We start from the raw sequence: 14,840 nt of genomic DNA on the forward strand, positions 1-14,840 counted from the left end.
CAGAGGATAATCTCGAGTCCTGCATAAATCAGGATTCAGGCCCAAAAATGTCATGTGGGTCCCATATATCTGTTTAATAATAATCCGATCAGTCAATTCCCCCTGTTATATAATAATAATCCGATCATACTCCTTCAAAGAAGCTCAAGAAAGAAGTGATAGGAAAAAACAAAATCAAAAGAGGAGAAAATGGCGACGAGATCGTTGATCGGAGTGATGAGGCGCCTCGGCGGATCTCAGGCTGAGGTCACAGGCGGCGCACGTGCTTCCGTGCGGCTATTTAGCGATGACAGGGGGAAGGTTCTGAGCGAGGAAGAAAGGGCCAAAGAGAACGTTTTCATGCAGGTTTATTTATTTTTTTATTAAATCACATTGATCCATATGCGAGGGTTAGTTGAATATGATTTTGTGCGGATTAAATTAATATGATTTTGTGAGTATTTTGGAGCTTTGAAGAGTTTAGGCGCCACTAGCACCTTCCGACTTAACCTGTGCGCCAAATTTAGGGGTTTATTTATTTATTGAATGTTATTTTCTTTTTTTTTAATTGGATGCAAATCTGAATATGAACTCCAGAATGTTTTGAGGATTAACATGCATTTTTTCCCCAGTTTGTAACTTGGATAGTGGATTTATATCTAGATCATAAATTTACAGCTCCTAATAAATCTTTCTGATCAACTTTAAGCTTAGATTAAGACTAGTTCTGGAGCCATTCTGACAAATAGCCCTAGAAAAACTTGATTCTAGGTCAATCCCAGATTGAATCAAACTGATCTTTACTTGACTGTTTAGTATTTCCTATAGTGTCCTGTATTTCAGTTAAAGCAATAGAGACAAACCTGTTACTAATTTTATATATTTTGGATTAACTCTTGGCTTTAAATAATCTGTAATAGAAATTCAATAATTAGTGTAGCTATCACTATTGAGTAGTGTTGATTTTATTTTTTAATAGATTTGATAAATGGAGAAGGCTTACAAATCCCACACACTTATTGTTTGGTCGTGGGATTTCACCCATGACCTCTTGGAAATCATACTAAACACAATGTGAAATTGTTTTATGCAATTCAGTTTGTATTGTGGTTTGATTCACTTTATACTTTAAACTATTACATATGTAGATCTTATCCGCCCTCCCTGAATCCACCCAGCTATTCAAATTGGAAGATGCTTTAGATATGTAAAATAAAACCATGTAAAATGGCATTTAAATTTTGTTTTGAGAACAACACATTGATAAAAAATGACAATTGGGCATATTTGTTTGCTATTTTTAAAAATCTCACAATTGGTTAGTGGTAAACTTGTTCATAATTTCTTTGTTTTCTGGTCAATGTAGAAATGGGAGAGAGAGAGGTTGGAGAAACATAAAAAGAAGGCTGAAGCTGAGAAAGAGAAGTCTGACAAGGTTAGCTCATATTTTCATATCACTTGCAGGGGTTCTGCATTTTTCTATTCATTTTCTTGATCTTTATTAGATAGAATAAGAATTTTGGTATGTACTTGATAACATACTAATTTTGTCTGGTACCAGTATATGTGGGTTGGTACAAATTGTTGTAGATGATGCATGTTTGTTATATTACCAGTGCTTACTGGTACAGTTTGTTACTACTATTCAGTTTGTGTTATTACTTGTATGGTAACTGCCATTTCCACTTTCTTCACTAGAAAGCGGCAGGTTATAGCTGAGGTTCGTTCAGCCCTTACCTTCCCTAGGCCTGAAAAGATTTTTTTATCTTTGTTTAATAATTGTTCACTACCTGTTTAATCTCAGCTGTACTATCCTGGCTGTAACTTAAAAACATGCTATGGTTGCATGATTTGTATCAATATGTTTAAAATTGAGCAAAATTACTAAGAGTTATATTCATTTCTCTAATCAATCTTTTTCCTGTCGATCCTATTACAGGCTCCTGATGGCTCCAAGAAAGAGTGATGTGGCAGCTTCTTTTTGCCTTTTTCATGTCTTTACTTTTGGATCAGGCAAAAAATAAACATGTTATGTGGGAGGCTATAATGGGAACCACATCTTGCATGTCTTGAATTAGAGCATATAACTCTGATCTTTTGGTTTTATAGTGTTGTCAGTTTGTCACTCTCTTGTTATCTTGTGATGTGTAAATTGGATGTCTTGAAAGAGAGTTGTTTGGCTTGCTGTGGAAACTAAACTAACTAGTGCTCTTCATATTCCTGATCTAGGTTTTTGTTGCTCTTTTATCATGTGCAATGGTACTTTGCACTTGGATCTGTTCACATTTCACACAGAAGAGTGGCATCCTGAAGCTGCTTTTGCATTCTTTTATAAATTGAACTCTTTGGATCTAAACTGTTTCAGCAAAAGTTTACTAGATGCCAGAGTACTTATCCAAATCAAATAGTACCATGCCAGTACTAATGCCAAATTAATAGTGCCTTCTGTAGTGTCATTGGCAACACTAACACTAGCCTATATTGATGAAACCTTGCGAGGTAATTACAACTAAAATACGGTTTGACAGTATAAAATTCTTGTAATAATCATATATTTAGGCTGAGAACGAATAATATGGATGAACTCATAAACCAGTCAGGCAACTTTCACTTTCTCATGCGTCAATTGTATAACATCACAGAATGCTCACAGCTTGAAGATTCCCTGCTCTATAAAACAAGATATAGCCACACAAACAATCAATGGAGATGGACAACAACAAAAACTCTCTTGTTCATCGGGATATAGGGTAATGCATGATACCGGAGTTAAATCAAGTTACCACCGAGCACTGTGGAAGCTTAAGAGTACCCATGAAGGTGCGTATTTTCCTCTGGTAGATGATAAATGACAAAATCCTAACTCAAGAGGTACTTGTCATACGAGGATGTACAATAACACAATAATATGTGCTGTATAATAACGGTCAAAGTGAGACTTGTGATCACTTAATGCGAACATTCCATTGCACCAAAAACTTCTAGATGGGCCTATGCGCACAACTAAACCTACCAAGGGTAGTGGGAAACAGTCCCACAGAGATCTGGTGTGATGGTCGACAACAATTGACAGGACAAAGTAAACAACACTGGGATGTGACATAGATGGCAAGTTCATGGGCAATATAGAAGAAAAGAAATAGAAGGACCTTTACCCACAAGAGGAAAACAAATCATATTCTAATTAATGAAGCAACAATCGATCGATGTACATAATTGGGGGCTTTCTTAGTCTTATTAGCCGAGTTTTTTAAGAGTTGAAATACATTGTAAATTTTCTAATGGTTGTTTTCCTGGGTGTTTAGGTTTTTTTTATTTGATGAGCCTTTTAAGAGTTGAGATACATTGTAAATTTTCTAACGGTTGCAAGGATCAGTTGGTTAGTGTAACACCATGTACATATTTTCTTATATCAATATATCTTAGTGGATTTTCCACTACCCTAAAATAAAAGGTTTCACTTTCCTGCATTATTCAAAACTGAAAATGAAGAAAAGCTCATTTCAACCATCCCTTTCCCATGAATTCGTATCCTCTGCATAAAAAGAATCTTTTGAGTTAATAAATCTTGACCATCCAATTTGCTTTAAGATTCATGCGGACTAGATCTGCACTAATATTAAAAATCCCCTATATTATAGGCAGAGACTGGATTGGCTACGTTTAAAATCAGACGATTGATATTCATTAACTCAAAAGATTCCCTTTTGAGTTAATGCAGAGGATACACATTCCTCTCCCATCAGATAAACAAAGCAAAGAAAAAAAGAGAAAACAAAATGTTCTGCTAAGGTCGTATAAGAAAAATACAAATAACAACATCAGCAAAGCTACTCTTATTACAGAAAACAGCAAAGAAGAGTACGTGTGTCCAACTTCAGCATTGCAATTTTATGGCATACAGAAAAGGCGACCAAGTGAAGTAACAAAATTAAAAAACCGATATCCTCAGTAAAAAAGCCATCAGAAGGCACTTTAAAAAAAGAAGCAACTCAACTGCATGGATCCAACAGTTTGTACTTAATCAGAGACTTTGTCTTCAGATTTCTTGGGCTTGGAGAGTAGATACCAACCAATGGCACCGGCAATAGCTACTGTTCCAGCTAACACACCATAGTTACGGTTCTTGTCAGTTGAATGCCCTTCAGTTGACGACTCATGCACCGAGGGTCCCGCCTTTGCATCACCACTTGCAGCAGTTGGAGTTGCTGGGGTTTGCTCTGCTGCCTTTGGTCCCTGTTAGAACACCACATTAGTAAGGATTAAGGAATAATGATTACAGTTAACTTCAGTACAATACTCGTGTCAGGTTTTTGGTGCCAAGGAAAACAACTAAGGAGCAACGCCTATGTGGTTAAATGATACTATGTCACTTAAGGACTGCATCTGTTGTCCCAAGAAAGGGCATGTGCTAGGGAAAATTAGCCAGTTAGATATTTGCATAAATTCCTCTAGGGAAAATTAAAAAGAGCATGTGCTAGGCTCACCAAGAGGGCTTGGTGAGCTTAACTCTAAAATCTATCGGATTGACTTCAAATGACGAATACAAATTGTTGAAACCGATCTACTTCACGAGTGATGCGTGTACATACAAAATTTAAATATTTAAAAATTCATTTAGGATAAAGTCAAGCAGTCAACAAATGATGGAAAGTGAATGCATTAAAATAACTTATAAACCTTCATTTTTTTGACTGCTTGACTTTGTACTTAATGAATTCAAAATTTTCAAAATTTTGCATGTACAATCACTCGTGAAGTTGATCGGTTTCAACAGTGTGGATTCTTCATTTGAAGCCAAACCGATGTATTTTAGACTTGAGCTCACCAAATCCTCTTGGTGAGTCTAGCACATGGTAGCCTCACTCTAAAAGTTATTATGCCTCAGTATTGCAGTAATGGCGTGGAAGTGAAAGTCCTTCAGGACTTTTTGGTGCTTCTAACTCCCCTTCAAAACGGTTTAGTTACTTAATTATTCATTTTTAGAGAAAACAGTTATTTTCAAGAATTTAATTTAACTGCTTTTGACAGGGTAAAGTTGAATTTTAAATATTGGCAATAATAAACAGAACCAGTAGTATACTCATTCAATTTGCATACATATGGGTCCAAAACACCAAACAGCATCTCTAGATAGCATCCTAAAATTTATGTACATTATTGACAAGTCAAATAAAAGTAAACTCGACAAACAACAATTTTGACTTCAACATAATGTAGAGTTCCAAATAAAGACAGATAAACTACAATATGAAAGGAAAGACAAAAGGATAAAATATAAGGGTCACCTGGCGAGCAGCCTTCGCCAGTTTCTCTTTCTCCATTTTCTGCAATTAACCAGAAAGAACCAAAAAGAAGGTTATATCTAACTGAAATTTAATTGGAAATCAAAATTAGTTCCACATTGCTAAACTAACAAACACTCCATATTTGCATTCTTTATGCCATGGCAGAAGTACTGATTTCAGAGTAAACTCTTATTACATAAAGTTTGCAGTAAACTAATTTATGCACTCTAAAATATAAAAGAAGCACTTTGCAAGTATTTAGGTATTAAAAATCAAAGATAACTAAAAAAAAATATCATCAAACCCAAATGTATTAGTCCTTTATACAAAGCTTTAAGGCATTTATTTTTACATGATGATATCTAAGAATAGTAATGGGTAGTATTTCATGCAAATTAGCACTTAAATCTTAAATTGCATTTTATAATAGACAATCTAGCTGCAAAAACAGTTATTTAATATAAAAGAAAGAAACATAGAGGAGAGAACTTTGCATCAAACTCACAGAACAATTTCCTTTTCAGATAGACAGCACTTTTCTCATTAACTAAAACAATATAACTTTTTTGTGAATAGTACCAGAGTTTTCTGATCTACTGGTCAAATATTTTACCAGAAACACACTCAACATGTACTAATTAAACAGAAACTTAAGAAATATGTTCTGACAGTAAGTGGTATTTACTTTATCTTGTGACTATTTTCACATGCGGAAAGTGGAGAGATCTTGCAAATACAAAAGGTTAGCAATACACAACAGAACATGGAGTTGAACTTTGGACCCTGACAACAATAAATAGTTTCTCACCTTTTAAATCAACGACCTACACAACCAAAACCCTAGCAAACATCCAAAGATCAATAACTACACAGTGCATATATATAATCGTAAAGCTACGAAGATCTACTCGATGCATGCTCAATCAATCGAAATCAGCAATCAAATGAAAAGAAGAGAAAATCGAACGAGACCTTGATGAAGACATTCTCCGCAGCCTTCTCCTCTTCGCTGAGCACCTTGCCTCCGGACGAGAAGAATCTCCTCGCCACGTGTCTCATTCCCACTCGACCCGCCATTTCAAAGCTCAACCACACCTCTTCCGACCTTGCTCTCTCTCTCTATCGGAAAGGGAATTACGAAAATTTTAGAGAAATAAATCGTCTCCTTCTCGGACTTGGCTGTGATGGTCTTTTACTTGTTAGTGAGGCCAGAGATTCAGGAGATGCAATTTCGACCGTAGGATCACGATTGCACTATGGATGATAATCGGACGACTGGCGTCTCATTAGATAGAATATTTTCTTTCTTTCGTTATTTTCTCCTGAAAATAATCAAAGATAAACGGGCCGGGCTGTTTCTGACTTTTAACGGCCCAAAATTTAGTTCTTCAAATAAAATCCGAATTACAAATGGCCATTTTAGAGCCCATTACTCAATTCTCCACCGAAGCGCGTTTCTTTTGGATCGTTATTTTAAGGGAGTGGGGCCGGTCGCATGTTCGGTCGGAGCTATCCGATCAGCATTAAAATTCGTGCATATTAGATATACACAATTTTTTAAAAAATTTCATACAAATCTTGATACGAATAGGATGCTTCTGACCTGACATCAAATCGGCGTGTTGTATTAACTTTTCTGACAGAAATTGGCACGGTTTATTTACCCGATGGACAGTTAGAAATATGCTGTTTCCTTTTTCTTTTCCTTTTGATACCATGTCGTTTTCAGCTTTGACATGGTTAATTCGCACGCACGCACAGACAGCCCCCATATGGCCATACAAACACACCGCTCCTTGCTTCAATTCATCACTTGACAAGGAAAACAAACCTCAGCCACTTCACCACCACACAGAAGTAAAATGAACTTAGAATTAATTTGCACAGAGTATAAACTTGAAAATTAAGCAGCTTATTACGTACATTGCTTTACACATGAACACAATTACAACAGAATATAAGGAGAATACAGTTTCTCTCTATAAAATTTAAATACACAATTAATCCATGACATATATATGAATCAATTAGTACTAACCTAAAATGCCCATCCTGCGCATAATACTAGAGATTAACCTGAATGGGTTATTCACAACCGTCATCCCGCCATCGACAGTTAAGTTTAACCCGCTGACATATCGCGCCTCGTCGCTTGCCAAAAATAGCATGGCCTCAGCCACGTCATTAGCCTCCAAGTTGATTCCCTTCAGATTTGCATAGTACCCGAGCACAACATAGATCATCTTCAGCACAGCTGCTTTTCCCAACCATGCCGGAAATAATGGCAGGGAAAGGCCAGAAGGAACCCCCGCGGGTGACACGCAATTGACTCTGATCCCGTGCTTGCCTAACTCTGATGCCACGCTCTTGGTTAGCCCCACCACGGCATGCTTCGAACCGGTGTAGCCTATCGGACCTAGGCCACCCACGATGCTTGCTAAACTGGCCGTAGAGATTATGGATCCCTTGCCACGTGGGATCATGACCCGAGCTGCATGCTTCATCCCTAATACCAAGAGGAAGAAATCAAGGAATGGTTGGTAAAGGCTTTCGATATATAAAAAAAAATAAAAGTGAATAAATCAGTGTACCGATTGTTCGTACCTAAAAAGACGCCATCCACATTGATTTCAAACACCTTCTTCAATTCCTGTAAATCGGCTTCTGTTATATCAGCGAACATATTTCCCATAATCCCAGCATTATTCACCATTATATCAATGGTACCGAAAGTCTCGACTGTGAAATCAACTGCTTTGCTTATGTCGTCCTCCTTACTTACGTCACAGTGGATGAAGCGGGCGTGGGTCCCACTACCCAGTGACTTAAGTACTTGCTCACCCAGTTCATCCTGTATGTCAGCGATGCAAACCTTGGCACCCTGTTTTATGAAGAGTCTGACGGTTGCTTCACCGATGCCAGAAGCACCTCCTGTTATAAGAGCAACCTTGCCTTCCAATCTAAAGCATAATTTTTAGGATGGTATTTAAGAAAATAACAAATTAAAACTCATGATAGTAACAAGATTCACAAATTACTCACACGAATTAAAAAAAAAATCTGAATTATTCCTCAACTATTCACAAATTTTATGAATTATTCCGGAATTATACCCAAATTATTTGCAGAATTCATTTTCTTTCAGAAAACTTCAAAAATTTAATACATATTAAAGAATAGACTGTTTCTAAATTACATCCGTATTATACCCGAATCATGAACTTTGGATCTTGTCAATTTTTTTCCGAATCAATTTTTCACTATTCTCTCTACCCCTCTATTTTCTGCTTAGCTAGAGAAAGAACACAAAAATGATTCCCTTTAATCTTTTTTTTTTTTTTTGTTCCAAATATATTCCCAATTGTAACATGATATGATCTCATTAGCACAGGGGAGATGCACACAAGGAAGATCAGAAACTGGAATCGAGTGATCTTGTGTCGCTCCAATTAAGGAAACCGGAACAAGGAGATGGGGATGCGAAAATAAACTTCAGAATACAAAACTGAGAAGAGTTTATACCTCCTTTTGAAGACTGTGGTTGTGACCAAGGTACCTGCCATTAATAAATGTGCTTGGCTAGGCTTCCTTCACAAGTGTTTTCACTGAGAAGCCACTTTGTGAGTTAATGTCTGAATCTGGAATTAAAGTGTTTCAATGGTCTCGCCATGATAAGGGCGGAAATATATCTGCTGCGATCCGAAATTGTAAAACAGTAACCTACGATTCCTGTTTTTTCAATCCAACCGTTCAACTTTTTTTGTGCACGCATCTGAAAACAATTCAACAGCTGGATTTGGAAAAGCAGGGATTTCAGGATGCTGTTCACACTTGAAGAATTGCAGCAGATTCGGTTCCGATAAGGGCTCCAGCATTACAGTTGGTATTAAATGTGAACACTATAAACAGTTAGTATTAGTACTGTTTAGCTAGTTTTGTTCATTTATTATGTTCCAACGTGCTTCAATTCAACATTTATAACTACTTAATTAGAGCAGCATAGTACTGCATACCAATACCAGTGGAGTGTACCAAGATCAGTAGTACATTGTACCAGTGTCTGGTACTGGTATCGTTATGATCCAGTACAGCGCTGGTAACATGGTATGGATTGTGGTACAAGACCGCTGATGGATATCCATAATTGGGTCTGAATCCAAATCAATGGAGCCACATGTGAATCTAAAAATAAATCAATTAACTTATTGAATTTGCATCTGAATCTCAAAACAGAAATAGAAAAAAAAGTCTTTCGCATTGAATCTAACGGGATTTGAAACCAAAAATGAATTAATGGTTTGATAAACAAATATTAATCTAATTATACTAAGTATGTTTTGATCTGTTTCTTCAAATAATTTTAATCAAAATAATTCATACAAGTTAGTTCAATCAAAGCAATTATTCTTAATTTAGAACTAACTTTATGATATAAAATAATTATGTTCATCCATGTCACATATTTTGTTACTTGGAACATTTTAGCTAAAATATCGAAAAAAATATTTTAATTTGATCTAAAAACCACTATAATAATTCATATAAATCGCATTTGGATCCTCAAATATTTATTGAATACGGGTCATGTCTATTAAATTTAAATTTGATTTCCTAAAAGTTTATTATTTAGGCCGAAAGGAATTTTTTCGAGCTGGAAACTATTTTTTTGGCCAAACTACAAGAATGAAACAGTATCTGTGAGAGAAAAAATGATTATCTACAAGGGTATGCCGACAAAAAAATCCCTTTTCTATTAGAAACGGTAGCATCCATGACGGTATACCAACAGTATCCCTCATGGATGGATACTGACTCATTTATCTTCCTTTGTTTTTCCAGTCACATCGATATGCAATAAATTTAGTAAACGACAAGTCGACAACAACATGCCTTTATAGAGTTAAACGTTGTTACTAAATTAACATATCAATAGGAAATTTAAAAAGACCCACTGTTTTTAAGTTCATTGTGTTGGAAAAAAGTAATATATTTAATTGAAAATTAAAGAACTTCCTCAAGAATCAAGAGATGAATGGGGCGGAAATATAAGCCTTGGACAACTTCCTCAATCATTTCTTTTACTGTAATTGCTTGTGTGAGGCTGAACTGATATAGTTTGATATGCAGTGTCATTGACAGAAACATATATAAGCCTTGGCCAACTGCCAAATGGAGCCCTCAACCCCCTTTGTTGAAGGTGTATGGGGCAGGCTGAGCTCAATAGCTACTGGCTTGAGGGTCCCATCATCCCTCGATAGCTACCCAGGAGCCATGCATGCGATGGGACTCTCCAAAAGTAAAAGAAAAGGATTATAATCATAAATGGGTTTTCCAAAACTAGTAATTAATTATGGCGAGAGATCAACAATTGAATTTTTTTTTTTTTTGGAGCATCAATTTGTCAATCAAATTTGCAGAGTAACTAATTAACTTAATGGCCAAAATTATGTTCTCCCTCGCAGTACTTGCGCTAATGACAATTAGTTTGTGGCTTTTTTCCGCCTTGTTCCGTCCCCTTTTCAATCCGTCTTCTCTTTCTTCTCCGCCTCCGCTCTACCACCTCCGTCAGCAATCCATCTTCCGTCCTCTGTCTGAAAAGGACAAAGGACGGAGACCGGCAGCAAGTCCTCCTCGCTCCACTGCATTGGCCAACAAGTCACCCCCTCCTCTCCATCACACGGTTCTACCGCAACTTCTGCACTTCCTCATTGTCCTTTACACTTTTCGGGAGAAGCGAGAGTCGGCAACAATAGCCCTACACTACAGCAAAACAGATTTTCTGCGACCGGTACTGGCGCCAGTCGCAGAAAGTCTATTTTTTTTCAAAAAAAAAAAAAAAAACTGACTTCTCTGGCGACCAGGAGTTTCTGCGACCGTATCAGCGACCGGCGACATGACCGGTCGCAGAAAGTTTTTTTTTTTTTTTTTTTTTTTTTTTGATCGCTGAAATTTTAGGGTTAAAAAAAAAAAGCGCCAGAACCCCAAACCCAAACCCTTCGTCTCCGCGCGAAACCCAAACCCTATCTTTCCGTCTCCCTCCCGAGTCCAGACCCAAATCCTACACCCCAGTCTACTCTCCATTCCGCCTCTCCCTTCTTCTCGCCTTCTTCTTCTCCACTCCGCCTCTCCTCTCCTCTCCGATTCCTCCTCTCTTCTCTTCCATTCCACCTCATCCATTTGCAAGACGATGAGTCTGGAAATACAAAATCAAAAGGGTGCCCTGCTGATTCGTGACTTTGGACTCGGAGACGGTCGAGAGGCAGTGCTGGCTTCAACGGAGGGTTTTGCCCTTTCCATTCAAATTATCTTTATCATATTAGGTTAAGGCTTAGCATTTAACCCAATATTTACCAATTAGGTTCTTTTGTGCCTTATTCAATTTGTATGCTGTTAATTAGAAAAGGAAGGTGCTAATCTAGAAATTACCTGATATGCTTGGTTTAGACAGCAATGGTTAGGTCTTTATTCTTGTATGTGTAGCATTATTTTACTTGTGCTACATTAGAATCCAATTTTTTTTATGAATCCAGTACCTAACGAAAACAATTAGGAGAATGATACAAACATTTTTATTCTCTAAATGTAATACTTTTGTCAGGAGTTGAACGAATCACAGTCAGAGTTATTGGGAAGGCTTCGTGGGCTGAAGGCATTTTTATTTTTACTGTAGTTAATGTCATAGATTCATTTAATCAATTTTTCTGGTTTGATGTTTGAGGCTTGCTTATGTTGATGGAAGCAAACTATTTTGAATTTTTTTTCAAAACTAGTTTGAAAATAAGTTTTGATTTATATTTTACCTTATATTTGTTATTTACTCGTATTTTCAGATTGCATTGAAAGGTACTGCTTGCTTGCTTCAATGGGATCTAAATCACATCGCTCTAAAAGCATATACCTCCACACAATAGGGTTACTAGTATGTCTTAGAAGGTACAACCATGAACATTTATTTTGCTTGTAGGTTTTTATTCATGAAAAATCTGAACTTGATTATAGAATTGTTGTGTTGATATTCACAACTAACAATATTCTCCCTTTGATGAGCCTTTTTTGCTTAGCTTAGCTTGGAATTAAACTAATCAATTTTTAAGATGTTAATGTTATAATTGTTTCGATTCAAGTTATGAATTAAATCTCTATGACTATGGTTAAGAACTGGTGTTCTTTGTACCTCTTTTTTTTTTATGCTTAGCATCTGTTGTGACAAAATCAGTATTTTTGTTGAATTAAAGTATTAAGGTATTTATATGTTTATTTAGGAATAACTCATAAGTTTGACTTGTATTAATGTAGGTATATGATGTTATGTAATCCTTAAACAGGTCGGTCGTGACTTGTGCGTGAGGTGTCAATGATAGTAAGAACAAAAAGACTGTAATTTTGGGATTTTGATTCAATTTACAATTTCTAATAAGTAGTTCTAAATATGCAGGACCAGTTTTGTCGGTTATTTTTTATTTTTTTTTATTTCATGACTTGAGAATTTTGAGGAAATTGTAATTGATACTGTGACAAAATTAGAATTGTTGTGTTGATATTATTACTGTTGTATCTCAAATCAAAACCGTAATTTTGTATGATATTTGATGCTACAATTGGATTGATCTATTGTGTATGTTTTGAGAAAAGTAAAATGAAAAAAAATTGACAGAATAGTAAATAATAAAAAAAAAACTGACAGAATAGTTTCAGCGATCGGATTTGACTATCAGCGATCGTTTTTTTGGTCGCAGATACCCTTTCATGACGTCAGCAAAAAAACAACAGCGACCAAAAAAAATGGTCGCAGAAACAGTAATAGCGACCGGGTGACGTCTTTCAGCGACCGGTGACGTCATCGGTTGAGTATCTGCGACAGTGCTTTCAGCGACCGGAGTATCAGCGATCGGAATTGACTTTCTGCGACCGGATGGACTATCAGCGACCGACGCCTGGACTTTCTGCGACCGGAAAACCAGTCGCAGAAAGTCAGATCTGTTGTAGTGCTAGTCGCTAGCTCCCTTGTCCTCTTCAACCTTCGTCGGGAGTTTTAATTTTTCAACACGGCTAGCTAGGAAATTAAAGTAGTTCTCTCTTGGTGACAATTGTGTACAAAACTAATTATACTAATTGATTGGTGAAAATTAATTAATTGGATCATGCATGCAAGCATCATATTGACTTAATTATAGCATGAACTCACCTTAATTCTTTGTCCAATTAATGCCAAACCGGTTTATCAATTATCATCCTGATTAGTATATTTATTACGTAAAGAAATATAGTATCATATTTTGCATTTTAAATATCAAAACATAGAATATAATTGTGACGGCATGCTTCACTGAACTAACAGTGCATGGGACCAACTTTCATAATCAGCTTGGGCTCAAAATAATATTAATGGTTGTTGGTTGTTATACGTCAATTTAGGGGCGGATCCAGAGTAGATCAGGGGGCGGCGCTCAAAATAATATTAATGGTTGTTGGCTGTTATACGTTAATTCAGGGACGGACCGCCCTCTCTAGATTTCGAGTTTTAGTTGTGATTTATCGATACTGATCGACTTTGTCTCTCTTTGGAAATTTTTTTGTCCCCTTCTGGGTGTTTGACTTGTAATTCGAGTTAAGTTTAGTGTTAAAATTAATAAAAATATTTATTGAATTATGATTGGTAATTAGAATTATAAGTTAAAGTATCAGAAATTATAAGTCAGGGCATTGAAAAATATAAGTCAAAACATTATTTTCTTATTGAGTATCCAATTAGTTAATGGGTTTAAATCTGATAAGCTATTTAAACCCGATTCGATATTTTTTTGCCCTTCCTGACGAAAATCCTATGTCCGCCCGTGCATCAATTCACCTTTATTTATGTTTCTATATTTATATTTAAATATATTAAATTTCAAGTAGTTTTAACTAATTAGAGTATAAATTAAAAATGGTGTAATTGATTATTTGTAGATTACTGTAAGTACAAATAATTGCCACAAACTAATTGTCATTAGCGCAAGTACTGCGAGGGAGAACATAATTTGGGCCATTAAGTTAATTAGTTACTCTGCAAATTTGATTGACAAATTAATGCTCCAAAAAAAAAAAAATTCAATTGTTGACCTCTCTCCATAATTAATTACTAGTTTTGGAGAGCCCATTTATGATTATAATCCTTTTCTTTTACTTTTGGAGAGTCCCATCGCATGCATGGCTCTTGGGTAGCTATCGAGGGATGGTGGGACCCTCAAGCCAGTAGCTATTGAGCTCAGCCTGCCCCATACACCTTCAACAAAGGGGGTTGAGGGCTCCATTTGGCAGTTGGCCAATTAAGGCTTATGTTTCTGTCAATGACACTGCATATCAAAATATATCAGTTCAGCCTCACAAAAGCAATTACAGTAAAAGAAATGATTGAGGAAGTTGGCCAAGGCTTATATTTCCGCCCCATTCATGTCTTGAGGAAGTTCTTCAATTTTCAATTAAATATATTACTTTTTTTTCAACATAATGAACTTAAAAACAGTGGGTCTTTTTAAATTTCCTATTAATATGTTAATTTAGTAACAACGTTTAAACTCTATAAAGGCATGT

At 36.2% G+C, this 14,840-nt stretch overlaps 3 protein-coding genes across 3 annotated transcripts; 1 reads left to right on the plus strand and 2 right to left on the minus strand.

Moving 5' to 3' along the window:
* The first annotated feature begins 90 nt into the window (after window positions 1–90).
* On the plus strand, window positions 91–2,181 carry LOC144548078 (F1F0-ATPase inhibitor protein). Its single transcript, XM_078296757.1, has 3 exons — window positions 91–345; window positions 1,346–1,414; window positions 1,919–2,181. Exons 1-3 carry the CDS (start codon window positions 190–192, stop codon window positions 1,943–1,945), a joined length of 252 nt encoding a protein of 83 aa, XP_078152883.1. The 5' UTR covers window positions 91–189; the 3' UTR covers window positions 1,946–2,181.
* Window positions 2,182–3,790: 1,609 nt separating this feature from the next.
* Window positions 3,791–6,489, minus strand: LOC144548079 (copper ion binding protein). Its single transcript, XM_078296758.1, has 3 exons — window positions 6,240–6,489; window positions 5,268–5,306; window positions 3,791–4,215 (listed from the first exon to the last, which is right to left on the minus strand). Exons 1-3 carry the CDS (start codon window positions 6,342–6,344, stop codon window positions 4,000–4,002), a joined length of 360 nt encoding a protein of 119 aa, XP_078152884.1. The 5' UTR covers window positions 6,345–6,489; the 3' UTR covers window positions 3,791–3,999.
* Window positions 6,490–7,272: 783 nt separating this feature from the next.
* Window positions 7,273–8,898, minus strand: LOC144548080 (zerumbone synthase-like). The gene is made up of 3 exons (XM_078296759.1): window positions 8,790–8,898; window positions 7,872–8,227; window positions 7,273–7,773 (listed from the first exon to the last, which is right to left on the minus strand). The coding sequence occupies exons 1-3, from the start codon at window positions 8,828–8,830 to the stop codon at window positions 7,301–7,303; spliced, it is 870 nt and encodes a 289-aa protein (XP_078152885.1). The 5' UTR covers window positions 8,831–8,898; the 3' UTR covers window positions 7,273–7,300.
* Window positions 8,899–14,840: the final 5,942 nt, after the last annotated feature.

This window comes from Carex rostrata, chromosome 32 (genome assembly GCF_964058835.1).
Source record: "Carex rostrata chromosome 32, lpCarRost1.2, whole genome shotgun sequence".
Taxonomy (NCBI): domain Eukaryota; kingdom Viridiplantae; phylum Streptophyta; class Magnoliopsida; order Poales; family Cyperaceae; genus Carex; species Carex rostrata.

Excerpts from the sequence above, each read along its gene's own strand:
- LOC144548078 (XM_078296757.1), top strand. The coding sequence starts at position 190 with ATGGCGACGAGATCGTTGATCGGAGTGATGAGGCGCCTCGGCGGATCT. Across the intron at positions 346-1,345 it reads AAGAGAACGTTTTCATGCAG|AAATGGGAGAGAGAGAGGTT; the intron begins GTTTATTTATTT and ends TGGTCAATGTAG. Across the intron at positions 1,415-1,918 it reads AGAAAGAGAAGTCTGACAAG|GCTCCTGATGGCTCCAAGAA; the intron begins GTTAGCTCATAT and ends ATCCTATTACAG.
- LOC144548079 (XM_078296758.1), bottom strand. The coding sequence starts at position 6,344 with ATGGCGGGTCGAGTGGGAATGAGACACGTGGCGAGGAGATTCTTCTCG. Across the intron at positions 5,307-6,239 it reads CGGAGAATGTCTTCATCAAG|AAAATGGAGAAAGAGAAACT; the intron begins GTCTCGTTCGAT and ends GGTTAATTGCAG. Across the intron at positions 4,216-5,267 it reads TGGCGAAGGCTGCTCGCCAG|GGACCAAAGGCAGCAGAGCA; the intron begins GTGACCCTTATA and ends GTGTTCTAACAG.
- LOC144548080 (XM_078296759.1), bottom strand. The coding sequence starts at position 8,830 with ATGGCAGGTACCTTGGTCACAACCACAGTCTTCAAAAGGAG. Across the intron at positions 8,228-8,789 it reads ACCACAGTCTTCAAAAGGAG|ATTGGAAGGCAAGGTTGCTC; the intron begins GTATAAACTCTT and ends ATTATGCTTTAG. Across the intron at positions 7,774-7,871 it reads TGTGGATGGCGTCTTTTTAG|GGATGAAGCATGCAGCTCGG; the intron begins GTACGAACAATC and ends TCTTGGTATTAG.